General features: G+C 43.7%; 1 protein-coding gene across 3 annotated transcripts in view; it reads left to right on the forward strand.

Annotated features, from left to right (window-relative positions):
• Positions 1-1,087: 1,087 nt before the first annotated feature.
• The window catches only part of SLC26A5 (solute carrier family 26 member 5), a gene marked incomplete at both ends in the record, with an annotated part of 34,723 nt that continues 22,772 nt past the window's right edge, over positions 1,088-13,038 (forward strand). For 2 of the 3 annotated variants that reach the window (XM_080936152.1, XM_080936153.1), the window contains 6 exons: positions 1,088-1,239; positions 2,047-2,186; positions 6,238-6,348; positions 8,298-8,464; positions 8,969-9,133; positions 11,563-11,715. In XM_080936152.1, coding sequence (XP_080792278.1) covers positions 1,088-1,239; positions 2,047-2,186; positions 6,238-6,348; positions 8,298-8,464; positions 8,969-9,133; positions 11,563-11,715 — 888 coding nt within the window. The remainder of the gene's footprint in view (positions 1,240-2,046; positions 2,187-6,237; positions 6,349-8,297; positions 8,465-8,968; positions 9,134-11,562; positions 11,716-13,038) is intronic. The other variant, XM_080936154.1, reaches the window with a different exon arrangement.

The raw sequence follows: 13,038 nt of genomic DNA on the forward strand, positions 1-13,038 counted from the left end.
AGATGCCGTTTGTTTCGAAACCGCATGACAAGCGCTTTCCAGTCTTACTCTTCTTTTCTCCACTCTGGTCTCTGTGTTTATTATTTTATTATTGTTAGAAGTGATTTTTATGTTTTTTTTAAAGGCAGGATCGTTCTGTGCAGCTCAAGATAGCCTCATACTATGTAGCCCAGGCTAGAGACTTAAATACTTGATTTTTCCACATCAGCTACCCAGGTCCTGAAATCTTTTCATTTTTATTATGTATAAATGCCCCTTATGTCTCATTTTTATTTAAAAAGTGAGTCCTTGAGATTTATTAATAATTATGTGTATATAGCTACTTTATTTCTTTCAGCTAGTATGCATTTATGTATACAATGTGTATTTTAGGTATTTGTATTTTTCCAATTAGTATTTTAATTCTCCTATAAGCATTCTTATATATCCATGCATACAACCATGTGGGTTTTTGTTCTGCACATGTTTTACTTATACAAGTAATTTTTGGTGTGTATCAAAGGAAAAAGTAACAATTCACTACACTGTTCCAAATATAGCCAACTTTAAAACAGTATCTTGGTGTCTTGATGGTTTTAACTTGGGACTACTGTAAAAGTCACCAAGGACTTCCTCCATGGGGTGACAAGCCTCAGCTTTGTGCAGAATAGTAAATGAAACCTTCAGAAAGGGTAAAATACCTCCCAAGACGTGAGGTCAACTTAAGGACCAATCTTCCGTCTTTCCTTTTGTTTGACATATAACTGGTCAGAGTGTTCCTGACTTCTCCCTATGCAGAGCTAGAGGCAGTGGAATGCAGGACAAACTTAACATGAACTCTTGTTGAACATTTAAAGTTACCTATTTACTTCTCTGAAGGGGAATGAATAAGGCTTATGGGTGTTCTTTAAATTTATTTATTTATGCTCACTATATTTGTAAGTGCCTATCCTGCACAACAATATGTGTTCTGCGGTTCCCGAGAATCCTCAGAGCCTAGAAGATCCTGAGGAAGAGACCTTTTACCGTCTAAGGTGTTTTTTTATTTTCTCCCTCAGTGGCCATCCGGAAATGCTTGTCTCCTGCTGTTGGTGAATAACTACAGACCATGGATCATGCTGAAGAAAATGAAATCCCTGCAGAGACCCAGAAGTACTACGTGGAAAGGCCTATCTTCAGTCATCCTGTCCTCCAGGAGAGACTGCACGTAAAGGACAAAGTCTCGGAGTCCATCGGGGATAAACTAAAGCAGGCGTTCACGTGCGTTTAACCACTTCCTCCTCTGAGGCAGAGAGTTGCAAGGTCACACGTGTAAGGGAGGGTTTTTCTGGCGAGCTGCAGGAAGAACGAATGGCGAGCTCCCAGTTTGCAGAGCCACCCACAGCGGTTCGGCTGGTGTTGGGGTTTTGGCTGGTCACATGAGCACCACGTATTTCACCGTGGGTCCTAGTTTCCGTTCTGTTGCAGTAATGAACAGCCTGGCAAAAGAACTACGTAAGGGAGGAAAGGGTTTCTTTAGCTTAGAGTACCATTATCGCAGGCGGCCAAAGTAGCAACGGCAAGCATCAGACCCACAGCCAAGAGCAGAGGCCGGATATAAATACACGGGTGGACCCCTGATAGCTCTGTCCTCCTCTCCGGTTTGCCGAATGGTGCCACAATAGACTGGGTGTACTGCAGTTAGCGTCAAGGCACTTCCCCACAGACGTGCCCGTGGATCAATCTGACCCAGACAATTCCTCAGTAAGACTCTTCCCAGATGACTGTAAGCTATGTTTGTTTAATTAAACTAACCAGCTTACCATGTTTATTGGCTTTCCACTGTGCCTTACATAGGGTTTACATATCTGTTCTCAAATTCTCCACATAACTCTAAAACATCTACCCTCTGAATTGTCCCCCAGGGATAGCTCAGCCTCTCTGTCCGTGGCACCCACCCTGTTCAGTAGCATCCCCATCACCAATTATGGGTTGTTCCTTATCACTCGGGGGGCTGAAAACCCCTCCATGTGAGGTCCACAGAGACGTTCCTCACTGACACTTGGATCTGTGTCTTTGTCTCCCTAGGTGTACTCCTAAAAAAATAAGAAACATCATTTACATGTTCTTGCCCATCACTAAGTGGTTGCCAGCATATAAATTCAAGGAGTATGTGCTGGGTGACTTGGTCTCAGGCATAAGCACTGGGGTGCTCCAACTCCCCCAAGGTTAGTATAATTCACTGCCCTCTCTTGTTCTGGTGTGTGAGTGTGTGTGTGAGTGTGTGTGTGTGTGAGTGAGTGTGTGTGTGTGTGTGTATGTGTATGTGTCTGTATGTCTGTCTGTATCTATCTCTCATTCTCTGTCTCTTTCTGTCTGTGTCTGTCTCTCTCTCTCTGTGTCTGTCTATCTGTCTCTCTGTATCTATTTATCTCTCATTCTCTGTCTATCTCTATGTATCTGTCTGTCTCTTTCTTGCTCTCTGTCTCTCTGTATGTTTGTGTGTGTGTGTGTGTGTCACTCAAACTCTTGCTCTCTGTCTCTCTGTGTGTGTATGTGTGTGTATGTGAGTGAGTGTATGTGAGTGTGTGTGTGTATGTGTGTGTGAGTGTGTGTGTGTGAGAGTGTGTGTATGTGTGTGTGAGTGTGTGTATGTGTGTGTGACTGAGTGTGTGTGTGTGAGTGAGTGTGTGTGTGTGTGAGTGTGTGTGTGTGAGTGTGTTTGAGTGTGTATGTGTGTGTGCTTCATTTTTAACTTGTCTTGCTCCCACCCCCTCAGATAACCATTTAGCCGATGTTAATTGTAGTTTCAGATGCATGGTTTGTTCTGTTTGGTTTTGGTTTTTGTCATTTGGGGTCATCCCTGGTAGAAAGTGATGATACTGATTGGAGATCAGTCAGTTGCTCAGACAACAGTTTGCTATAGTTGCAATAGAGCACTTATGTCTAGGCCCATAACATAACTGAAAGGAATTATGGTATGCTGAATTTTCTTCCCAACTCTGTGGTTTTATCTGTAATATAAGAATGTTAGAAAAGATCAATTTGTGAGTCAAGCATGGTGGCACATGCCCTTAATCCTAACACAGATGGATCATTGTGATTTCAAACCCAACTTGGTCTAAATATCAAGTTCTGGGTCAGCCAATGCTACACAGTGAAACCCTGTCTCAAAAAGAAAAAGCACATGCACATTTTTAATCTATAAACATCATAAAGGAAAAGACAGGACACTGGAACACTACAGGGGAGCTAGTTTAAGTAAAGTGTTGAAAACTGTTTGGAAAGTGGGTTCGACGTACCTTAATACAAGCAACTGTAATTAAATGACTTAGTTGGTCACGCAAAGAAAAAGAAGGCATCAAAATGGGAAGGATTGAAGTAAAGAAGAATTGAAAAGGGGGGGGGATGAGAGTACAAGAGAGGGGGAAATGATCAAAATTTAGTATAAAGAAATTGTAAAAAAGAAAAACCAAAAATTTTCAAAGTCAACATGAGCTGAGCGCAGGTGGGTGAGAACAAGGGGACAAGAAGGGACATTGCGAGTCAGGGTGTGATCAGGAAAAGAGCGGGGTGTAGTCAAAGGACCAGGAGGAAGGCAGTTTACTAGGATCGCAGGAGCATATAGTGACAATCAGAAGTGCTCTAACAAGAATGCTGACTGGACACTGAGTTGCTCCAGAAGAAAACCCATCAACAAATGAAAGGATATTTTTCATGAAGCTTTAAGAAAGACAGAGGGGCCTGAAGAGATGGCTCAAAGAGTTAGAGTACTGGATGTTCTTCCAGAGGTCCTGAGTTCAATTTCCAGCAGTCACACGGTGGCTCACAGCCATCTGTAATGAGATCTGGTGCCCTCTTCTGACCTGCAGTCATTCATGCAGGCAGAGTGCTGTATACATAATGAATAAATCTTTTTGAAAGGAAGGAAGACAGTCAGACAGACAGTGGTTAGCCTGTCCTGGTGGTGTAAGTCTGTAACCCCTGCTGTTCAGAGGCTGAGGCAGGAAGATTATAAGTTAATGGCCTCCCTAGTCTACAGAGAAGAATTCTGCAGGGAATCAGACTTAAATGGAAAACAATTTAAAGTCAGGCACACGTGGTAAGGTATCTGAGCACCAGGAATGGAAGGAAGAAAACAAACCTTAGTGGCAAAGACAAAAGGCATGCTGTTGTGTAATGAGAAGCTGAAATACTAGAAAGTCAATGGTTTCTATTCAAAACTGTTAAATTAGGAAATGAATACCGGAACGGACACCTGGAATTTGTGAGCCCACCTTGCAGAGCACTGGGCACTAACACATCATCTATCGAGTCTCTCAGTCCTGTGCCGTTCCCATCATTTGCTGTGGGGACCGCTGCATGCTGTGGGATGCTAGCAGTTTGCTGGCCTCTGACCCCATGCCATCATGATAACAATGTCTCTAGGGTGTGCCAGAAAAGCCCTGGTCTAGGAAAATGGACAGAAAAGCAGAAAGACAGTAGCAGTTCTGGGGTGATTGGTCCTGGAGATGACACCAGAAGGGGACAGTAGGGAGCAGGGGCGGTCCCTCCCCAGCCAGAGCCTTGGCATGCCACAGGGATCTTTAAACTCTCTAAATGGTGCACATGCTTTTCTTTGCTAGAAATGATGTTTTAAAGGGCCAGGACTAGCGTGACGGCATCATATGAAGCAAGGATGCTCTCTCACCCTTTCATTTGCTGTTCATTTTCCCTCAGAGCATTCAAACACAATGGGTGCATTTTCCAGGTGTTCTAGAAATCTCTCTGAGATCTCAAGGCTGAGGACAAGGAGTGGAGGGTTGTCAAAAGCAACAGAGGGCTGTGAGTGATGGTCCCAGCACCCCTGCCACGCACCCCTCCAGCAGCATTAGGAGGGAGAGAATACAGACACAGATGCACAGTTTGGAACACAAAAAGGAAAGAAGTGGCAGCTTGTGCATTTCCTTTCAACTTCAAACAATTAAGCAGGTCCAAGAGAATAGTTCAGAGCACAGTCCATCTCCCCTGGGTTTTGTAGAAATTACCCCCTCCTTCTTGAATGAAAAATAGCCTAAGAGCTTTAAAAAAAAATAGACTCAAAAAAAGAAGAAAGGAAGAAAGAAAAGAGAAAAACTTCAACTAAGTTCACATATCCACACAGCCTTTTACATAATGGTCAAACTTTGGAAGCAAGATGTCTCTGAATAAGTTAATAGTTAAAAAACAAAACAAAAAAAAAAACCAAAACAAACAAACAAACAAAAAAAAACTGCAGAACATCCAGAATATGGAATATTACTCACCAGTAAAGATAAACGAACTCACCATGCCTGGAAAGACATAGGAGAAACATAAACACATATTTCTAAGTGAAAGTTGCGGATCCAAAAAAGGCATGGAGTATGTAATTCCAATCATGCCGTGCTGTGAAGACGGCATTGGAGACAGTAAAGGGATCCGCGTGACTAGGGATGTGTGAGGAGGACGGAACACGGAGGTAGGATATAGAGGGTTGGGGGCCAAGAGGAACTATTTGGTGTCATCTTCATCATGAGCAGATGGCAAGAGAGGAGTCTGGGAGACCAGATGAGAGACAAGAGCAGGAGTGTGAGGTGGAGGAGATTGCATAGGCCAGGAAACGCTACTGTGGAGGATGCGGATTTCCTCAAACATGCCCTTAGAGACAGTACCATCCGGGTGGGTCAGTACCATACTGTGCCTGTCAAGAGGCATCTTTGTCCTCTTACCTGTGACAGAAGGCAGAACTCCACCCACGCCAACAGGAGGTGACAAGGCAAACCGCCTAATGACAAAATACAGGACAAAAGTACCTCAGGGAGATTTCCTTTTGGCTCAGTTCAGGGCATAGTCCCTCATGGGGGGGGGGGAGCTTGAGGTAGCCGGTCACACTGCATCTACAGACAGGAAGCTGAGAAAGATGAACATTACTGCTCAGCTGGCTCTTAAACCCGGGGAATGGTGCAACCCACATTAAAATGGTTTTCCCACCTCAGCTGACCTCATCCATATAATTAATCCCTCCCCGGCTAGCCCAGAGCTTTCTCTTCAGTGAGTCTAAATCCTGTCAAGTTTCAGTCTGTGCTAGTCAGCATGCTGCTGCAGCGCGGACTATGACAACGCCGCACGGTTTGTGGGGTTGAGGCAGAAGGGAAGGTAGGCAGGACCCACACACCTACGTGAAGGCAGGTACCACCTGATCGTCAGAAACCAAGGGGTGGAAAGGAATGGGCTGCTGTTTGCTCACCATGGCGCCATCTTTGCTCTCTGGTCCCGCAGGCTTAGCCTTCGCAATGCTGGCTGCTGTGCCTCCGGTGTTTGGCCTGTACTCTTCGTTTTATCCCGTTATCATGTACTGTTTCTTTGGAACCTCCAGACACATATCTATAGGTAAAAAAAAAAAAAAAATCTTATATTGGATAACCTAAAACTCTTCTTCCAAACTTTGCGATATGATTGTTATTATAAGCCTTTTCTGACTGTGTAATTATTTCAAAAATGCTACTGCACTCTTCTGAGTCTGCATGCTTTAGGCCCCAAGTTTTACATGTTCTCTCTGCAGTGCATTTAGGGACAGATTCGTGTGAATTTAATTGTATAAGAGCTCCGCGAGGCTATCAGCACCAAACAAACGCGTATAGTGCTTCAGATATCTATTGCTGGGTAACAAATGCTACCCGACTTTAGAAGCTTATATTGTATGTCACTTTTAAATATATAAATTATATTTTTTAAATAAATAGGATTCATAAAAAAACAGTCATTTTACTATCTCTTCTAGACCCAAGAGGTCAGCATTTTCAGAAGGACTTACCCAAGACACTCCACCCTCTTTTCCACCCTTGCCCCTGTTCCCAAATAATGACTCAGAGATTTGTTTATGTTCAATGTTTAGGCCATAACTAGCCTGTAACTTATATAACCTGTTTAAACTATTCTATGTCTGCCACATGGCTGGTTACTTCTCAGTTTCATGCATCCAACTTCCTCCGAAGTGGTGGTGGGGGGGGAAATCTCTCTCCTCTTACTATCTCCCAGAGTTCCAATCTCTCTACCAAAACTCTCATCTTCTACTTCCTGTCATTTTCGAATAGACCATCAGCTTCTTACTGACAGGTGATGATGCTTCTACACAGAGCACAAGAGATCATCCCTACATGTGTCTCAGTGATGACCTCAGTTCAGTCCCTGGGAGGAAAAGCCCGACTCCTATAAGTAGTCCTGTGATTGACACGTATGAGCTGTGAGGCAAAATGCCCACTTCTTTCTCTCTTATAGGTTGTAGTGTGGTGTGTGCATGTGTGCATGCGTGCACACACACATGAATATACATACATGTGGCCAGAGGTAAACATCAGGTGTCTACTACTGCTTCACCCCACCTCAGATCTTGAGGCAAAGTCTCTCACTGAACCCGGTGTATACTGACTGGCTGGGCTAGCTAAGTGAGCTGTAAGGATCCACCTCTTTTCCATTCCCTCCCCCAGCACTACGGTTCCAGACCAGGGTTCTCTGGTGTGACTATAGATCCTAACTCAGGTCCTCAAACGGGCGGTGCAGACACGTTCCCGAGGAGCCATTTCAAGATTCTGTAGCGTCACTCAGGAGCTCCCTGTAGATGCTGCAGCCGGCCGGCAGAGAAATGGCCCACGTGAGGCATGAAGGAAATCATGACTTAGTTCCAAAGCCGGTTCCAATTTCTGGAGTCTAACACTGGGAAGTTTATTTTAGACATACTTAAGTGCAGTAATTTGGGTAACAATTACTAATTAATTAACAACCCCATGTGTACAATAAAGATTAAGGTGTGGCCACATAAAAACTCTTTTGCAAAGTCCATGTGACTACCACCACTTAAAAGTGCCTAGGATCTGGTGTGTTCTCAGTCATAGAGAAAGCACAGAATTCACCAGGCTACATCGTACATATGATATCTCTCCTAACTATTGACTGAGAAGCATAAAAGTATAGGAGGGAAGACTTTTAGGAAAGTATAATATTTCAGGGGGATTCGGGTGTGGCCCAGACCTATCTATAGATAGCACCCATGGCCAGGCTGTTAACAACATTTACACCCAGCCTTCTGGGAGGGAAACAGGTATGCATCCTTCCATTGAAGATTAAGCCTGCGTACCTCGCATTCCTGTTTTCTTTGGTGCTTATCTGTGAGCACGCAGCTCTCAGGAATCACTTAGGGTCCCTGCTGCTTCATTCTTTTGGTTAAAATTAAGTTATTACTTCCCTCCCCCTGCAGAGGTCATTCCTGATAACCCCCACGGGAGCCAGTGGCTTGGTTCCTTAAGCTTCTGAACAGAGTTCACGCCTTACCTCCGTTTCAGGTCCTTTTGCTGTTATTAGCTTGATGATCGGAGGGGTAGCTGTCCGGTTAGTACCAGATGACATTGTCATCCCAGGAGGAGTAAACGCAACCAACGGGACGGAAGCCAGAGACGCCTTAAGAGTGAAAGTCGCCATGTCCGTTACCTTACTTTCAGGAATCATTCAGGTGAGACGCCAGTGTTGGGAGATGAACTCTGTCCATCCGTGAAATGCCTATTGAATTCTCTTGGCTGGTCTCACTGTGTGGGGGCAGAGTCAGACAGCAAAACTCCAGAGCCAGGGCTCAAGATGCTTGAAATGCCTTACCTACCACTAAGAACACTTTGTGAGCGTCCCTTGGGTGTTCTGAAAGCAAACCGAGTTTAAGGAGTGGGTGGTTTGGCGACCAGGTCTCCCTTAGGGGCTTGAAACTGGTGTGTATGGAGCACAGAATGCATGAATGAGCCGCTCCCAGCAGGGTGCAAGCATGACACCCTGAGGTCACGGTTCTGAGGGACTCAGGCCATTACAGGTTTACGGGCATGTTCTTCATAACCAGCGATCTGTTAGCTGCCCATCGGCACAAGTCTACAGGATTGGGAAACGGCCGAGAGAGAAATGCACAGGTTTCCTGTTGGTTGTCGTTTCCTGACTCTTGTTCGTTTCTCTGTCTTTTTTTATTTTTAACTAGTTTTGCCTAGGTGTCTGCAGGTTTGGATTTGTGGCCATATACCTCACGGAGCCATTGGTACGAGGCTTTACCACTGCGGCCGCTGTCCACGTGTTTACCTCCATGTTAAAATACCTGTTTGGGGTCAAAACAAAGCGCTACAGTGGGATCTTTTCAGTGGTGTATGTAAGTGAGCGACTCCTGACTTGCTGGTACCGACTCCCCACTCCCAACTCCTGTTCCCTTCTGTGTATCTTTCACCTTCGAGGCTTCAAAGGAGAAGGCTTAGTTATTCTAAGGCTTTGCGGGAAGATGGCTGCAGCCATGGTTAAACCCTGACATCCATGTTGTGCAGATGTGATTCTGACTGATTCTGAAGGATTTTGTCTTAGGTCCCTACCAATGGCTACACCAGCCACTGTAATTAGGTGCAGAGAAAGAGAGCTTTTAAGAGCAAATTATGTTCGTTTGCAGGGGATGGGGTGGGTACTAATAAATAATTTATAGATATAAGAAGCTGGTGTGGTGCTCTGTGCCTTTAATCTCAGCTCTCGGGAAGCAGAAGCAGGCGGGTTGAGGCTAGCCCACTCTACATGTGACTTCCTAGCCAGTCGGGGCTACATAGTGAGAGTATGTATACTTCTTATTCAAGCTGGCAGAAATAAGGCTGGAAATGGCTTAATTCACATAAGCAATTGGTTCAATAAAACTTGTATAGACTGTACACAAGAAAGAAAACAAAAATAGTGCTCAAGTGCACAGTAAAAAACTGATCAAAGTAGAGCAGATTATATGAAGTTGGTAGCAAATTCTTAAAATTCAATGTTTTTTGTTACACGGTGCAATGTAGCTAAAAATTATTAACAATATGGCTCCCTAAATCCTGAATAGAGATTGGAGAGATGCCTCCGCTTTTAAGAGCATTTGTTACTGGTGTAGAATACCAGGGTTCAACACCTAGTACCTACACCAGGCCTCATAGCTGCCAGTATCTCCAGTTCCAGGAGATGCAGTACCCTCTTGTGGCTTCACTGGACACACACAAATATGAACACACACAGATACACATTAGGAGGAGTGGGGGGGGGGAGAAAGAGTACTTAAAAACAAAACCGCTACCACTACAAAACCTGTATGTTTAGAATCCAAGAAAAGAAAAATGCATTCCCGAATGGCCCCTGAAGTAATTCTAGCCAGTTGAATACTACAAAGAGCATTTCCAGATCCTCAACTGCAGCCTCTGCGGGCCTTTATATGTCAGGTCCTTCTTTAGGCATGGCCGTTAGCTGAGCAGACACAGTCTTGACCTTGGAGCTGACAGTCCAATGGGAAGATGGTGGTGGTAACCTGTGAGCCCAGTTCATTATGAGTATATCAAATGCATAAGAAGGGGAACAGAGAAGTCTGGAAGTACAGGCACCTGTAGATTAGGGTTCTGGGACAGTCATGTTGAGGTGCTGACGCTTAAATTTGAACCCTCAGTTGATAATACTAGAATCAAACTATAAAGATATCCCATAAGTTATTAATTTTTGTGGCAAGTGGAAGTACACCTCATACTCTGAGGCGTCTCAAAGTGACTTGTCCCAGAGGACCCGCCCTGCACCTGCACGATCAGCCCAAGGCTGCGCAATCCAGGTGTGGTGGCCTCTCTTCTTTGTTGGGTATCAGATGAAATTTGGGGTATCCAGACCATAACCCTAAGATATAACTAAGTGACTTTCTTCTCCGCCTCTCCTGGGTTTCTTTCTAAACATCATTCCCCTGGATCCAAAGCCTGCCTGTATAAAACTGTATGGTTAGGTAAAAGAAAATGCCTCCTAATCTTTAGAAGATATGAGGAGAAATGCTTCATCCTAAAACCTTCAGTTAGTGTGCTAAGAGTTGAACCCATGGCCTGGAGCATGCCTAATATATATTCTACCACTGAATTTTACTTGTTATATACTTTTAAAATATTTACTAACTACCTTAACTCACATCACCTTAAATTGAGGCTCATCAGAATTTTGGGATATATATATATATTTAAATTATATATATACATATATATACATATATTTTTTTTTTAAAACCTGTGGTAAACTATACATAACTAGAAGCTAGGCTGAAGAGATACCCCAGCAGTTAAGAGTGTTTTCTACCCTGGCAGATCTGGCTTTGATTTCTAGCTCCCAAACGGTGTCTCTCAATTGCCTACCACTCAGGTGCCAGGAGATCCGATGACTACTTCTGACCTTCACGGGCTCCCATATGCCCATTGTTTAAATGCATACACTCAGGCATACATACACATCAAGAACAAACATTTTGAAAGTACATAACAAAGCCTATCTCCTTGTTCACGTGATTTTTCAATACACAGTGCCGTGAGGTTAGGTGCATTCTTTTCCACATAGCTGTGATCACCTTCCATTCTGGAACCTTCTTGAGCAACGGGGCTGGAAGCATCCCACTCCTAAAGTTCCCAGTCTTCTCCCTCGGCCCAGCCCTGCTAGCCTCTCTCTGTCACCCCTGTCTCTGTGGCCTGCCTGTCTGGGGACCTCACGTGTGTTGATTCATACAGTCCAGGAGCTGTTGCTTGATGTAACCCTTCAGTGTTCACTGTGTTCCAGAGTACAGTCGCTGTGTTGCAGAATGTTAAAAACCTCAACGTGTGTTCCCTAGGCGTTGGCCTGATGGTTTTTGGTTTGCTGTTGGGTGGCAAGGAGTTTAATGAGAGATTTAAAGAGAAACTGCCAGCGCCCATCCCTCTAGAGTTTTTTGCTGTAAGTATGTGCAAGGCCTGTTCAGCCCTGGGATCGAATGCACCCTACCTGATCCTATGGGGGATTCTGAAGCGGGTGACCGAGGGACAAGGGGCTGGAGGGTCCTCATCTGCAAAACAACAAAACAATGTTGTAAAAAGAAAATTGCTGTAAAATATCTTCACGATGACTTTTAAAACCTAAGTGTAGATACAAATGAATGCACATTTTAACATTGATTACCTATAAAAGGTGGGATGTAGAAGAATCTGGGGTTTTTTTCATTATCTGTTTATTTTTTTAAATATCACACATTATTTCAGTGAACCATGATGATTTCAATAATTTTTCTTACTGTAATAAGGTGACTTCCACTTTGAAAAGTCAAAGTCTCCCCAGTTTTCTTTGTTTTCTGGTACTTCTAAGCTGAAAGAAAATACCTCATGGCCTCACAAAAGTCAAGTCCAAATGTCTCACAGCACATTCGAGACTGAAAAATTAGCACCATCTTTTGTAAGTCCACATACATTGAAATAAACAATACTGGGTCCTTAAAGGACCACAGTGATTTATTCACGGATGTGTTCATGGTGTGGGCCTTGCATAACGGCAGCCCAGGAGTCAGAGTGAACATCACTCCTGCATTCCTCTTCACAGAGAGCATCGCAGAGCACCCAGGTTTTGTGACAATGTGATATTATCAGAAGGAACATGGTCTGAACTGATGTTCAGACTGTCAGCTCCCTCCAACTAGTAGTCTACACAGCGGTTTCCCTGTGGCCTTCAAAATCCACAGTGGCTTGCTCCATGGATTTCTGAGTTGAAAGTTTGGAACCCACAAAGATTTTTTTTTTTCCAAAAACTAACAGGTGTCAGCCTGTACATGCCCGTAATCCCAGGATTTGGGAAGCTGACTTGGGAGGATTGTGATTTCAAGGCTAGCCTGGGGTACATAGAGAGAACTTGTTTTTTTTTTTTTTTTTTTTTTTTTAAAGAAAGAAAAGAGCAACAAAAGTAAGTATGTGTGTATGTATATATATATATATATATATATATATATATATATATATATATATATATATATATATATATATATATATTATTCAAATTTAGAAACAGAAGAGCTCCACCCGGAAAAACAACTGTCTAGCATAGCTCACAAACAACTCCTTGCCTTGGTCTTAGCAACGCCCCGCCCGTATCTCTTTTTCCTCTTACTCTGTGCTTGGAATCTCATTGGGGCTCTCTGTACTAGGAATTCGCCTGCCCTGAGCCACATTCTGGTTCTTTCTTAGACAGTGAAAAGGCAAAAGAGACCTGACAATTTCAGAGCCTCTTCTGTGG

The sequence above is a fragment of the Micromys minutus genome (genome assembly GCF_963924665.1).
Source record: "Micromys minutus genome assembly, chromosome: 23".
In the NCBI taxonomy this organism is placed as follows: domain Eukaryota; kingdom Metazoa; phylum Chordata; class Mammalia; order Rodentia; family Muridae; genus Micromys; species Micromys minutus.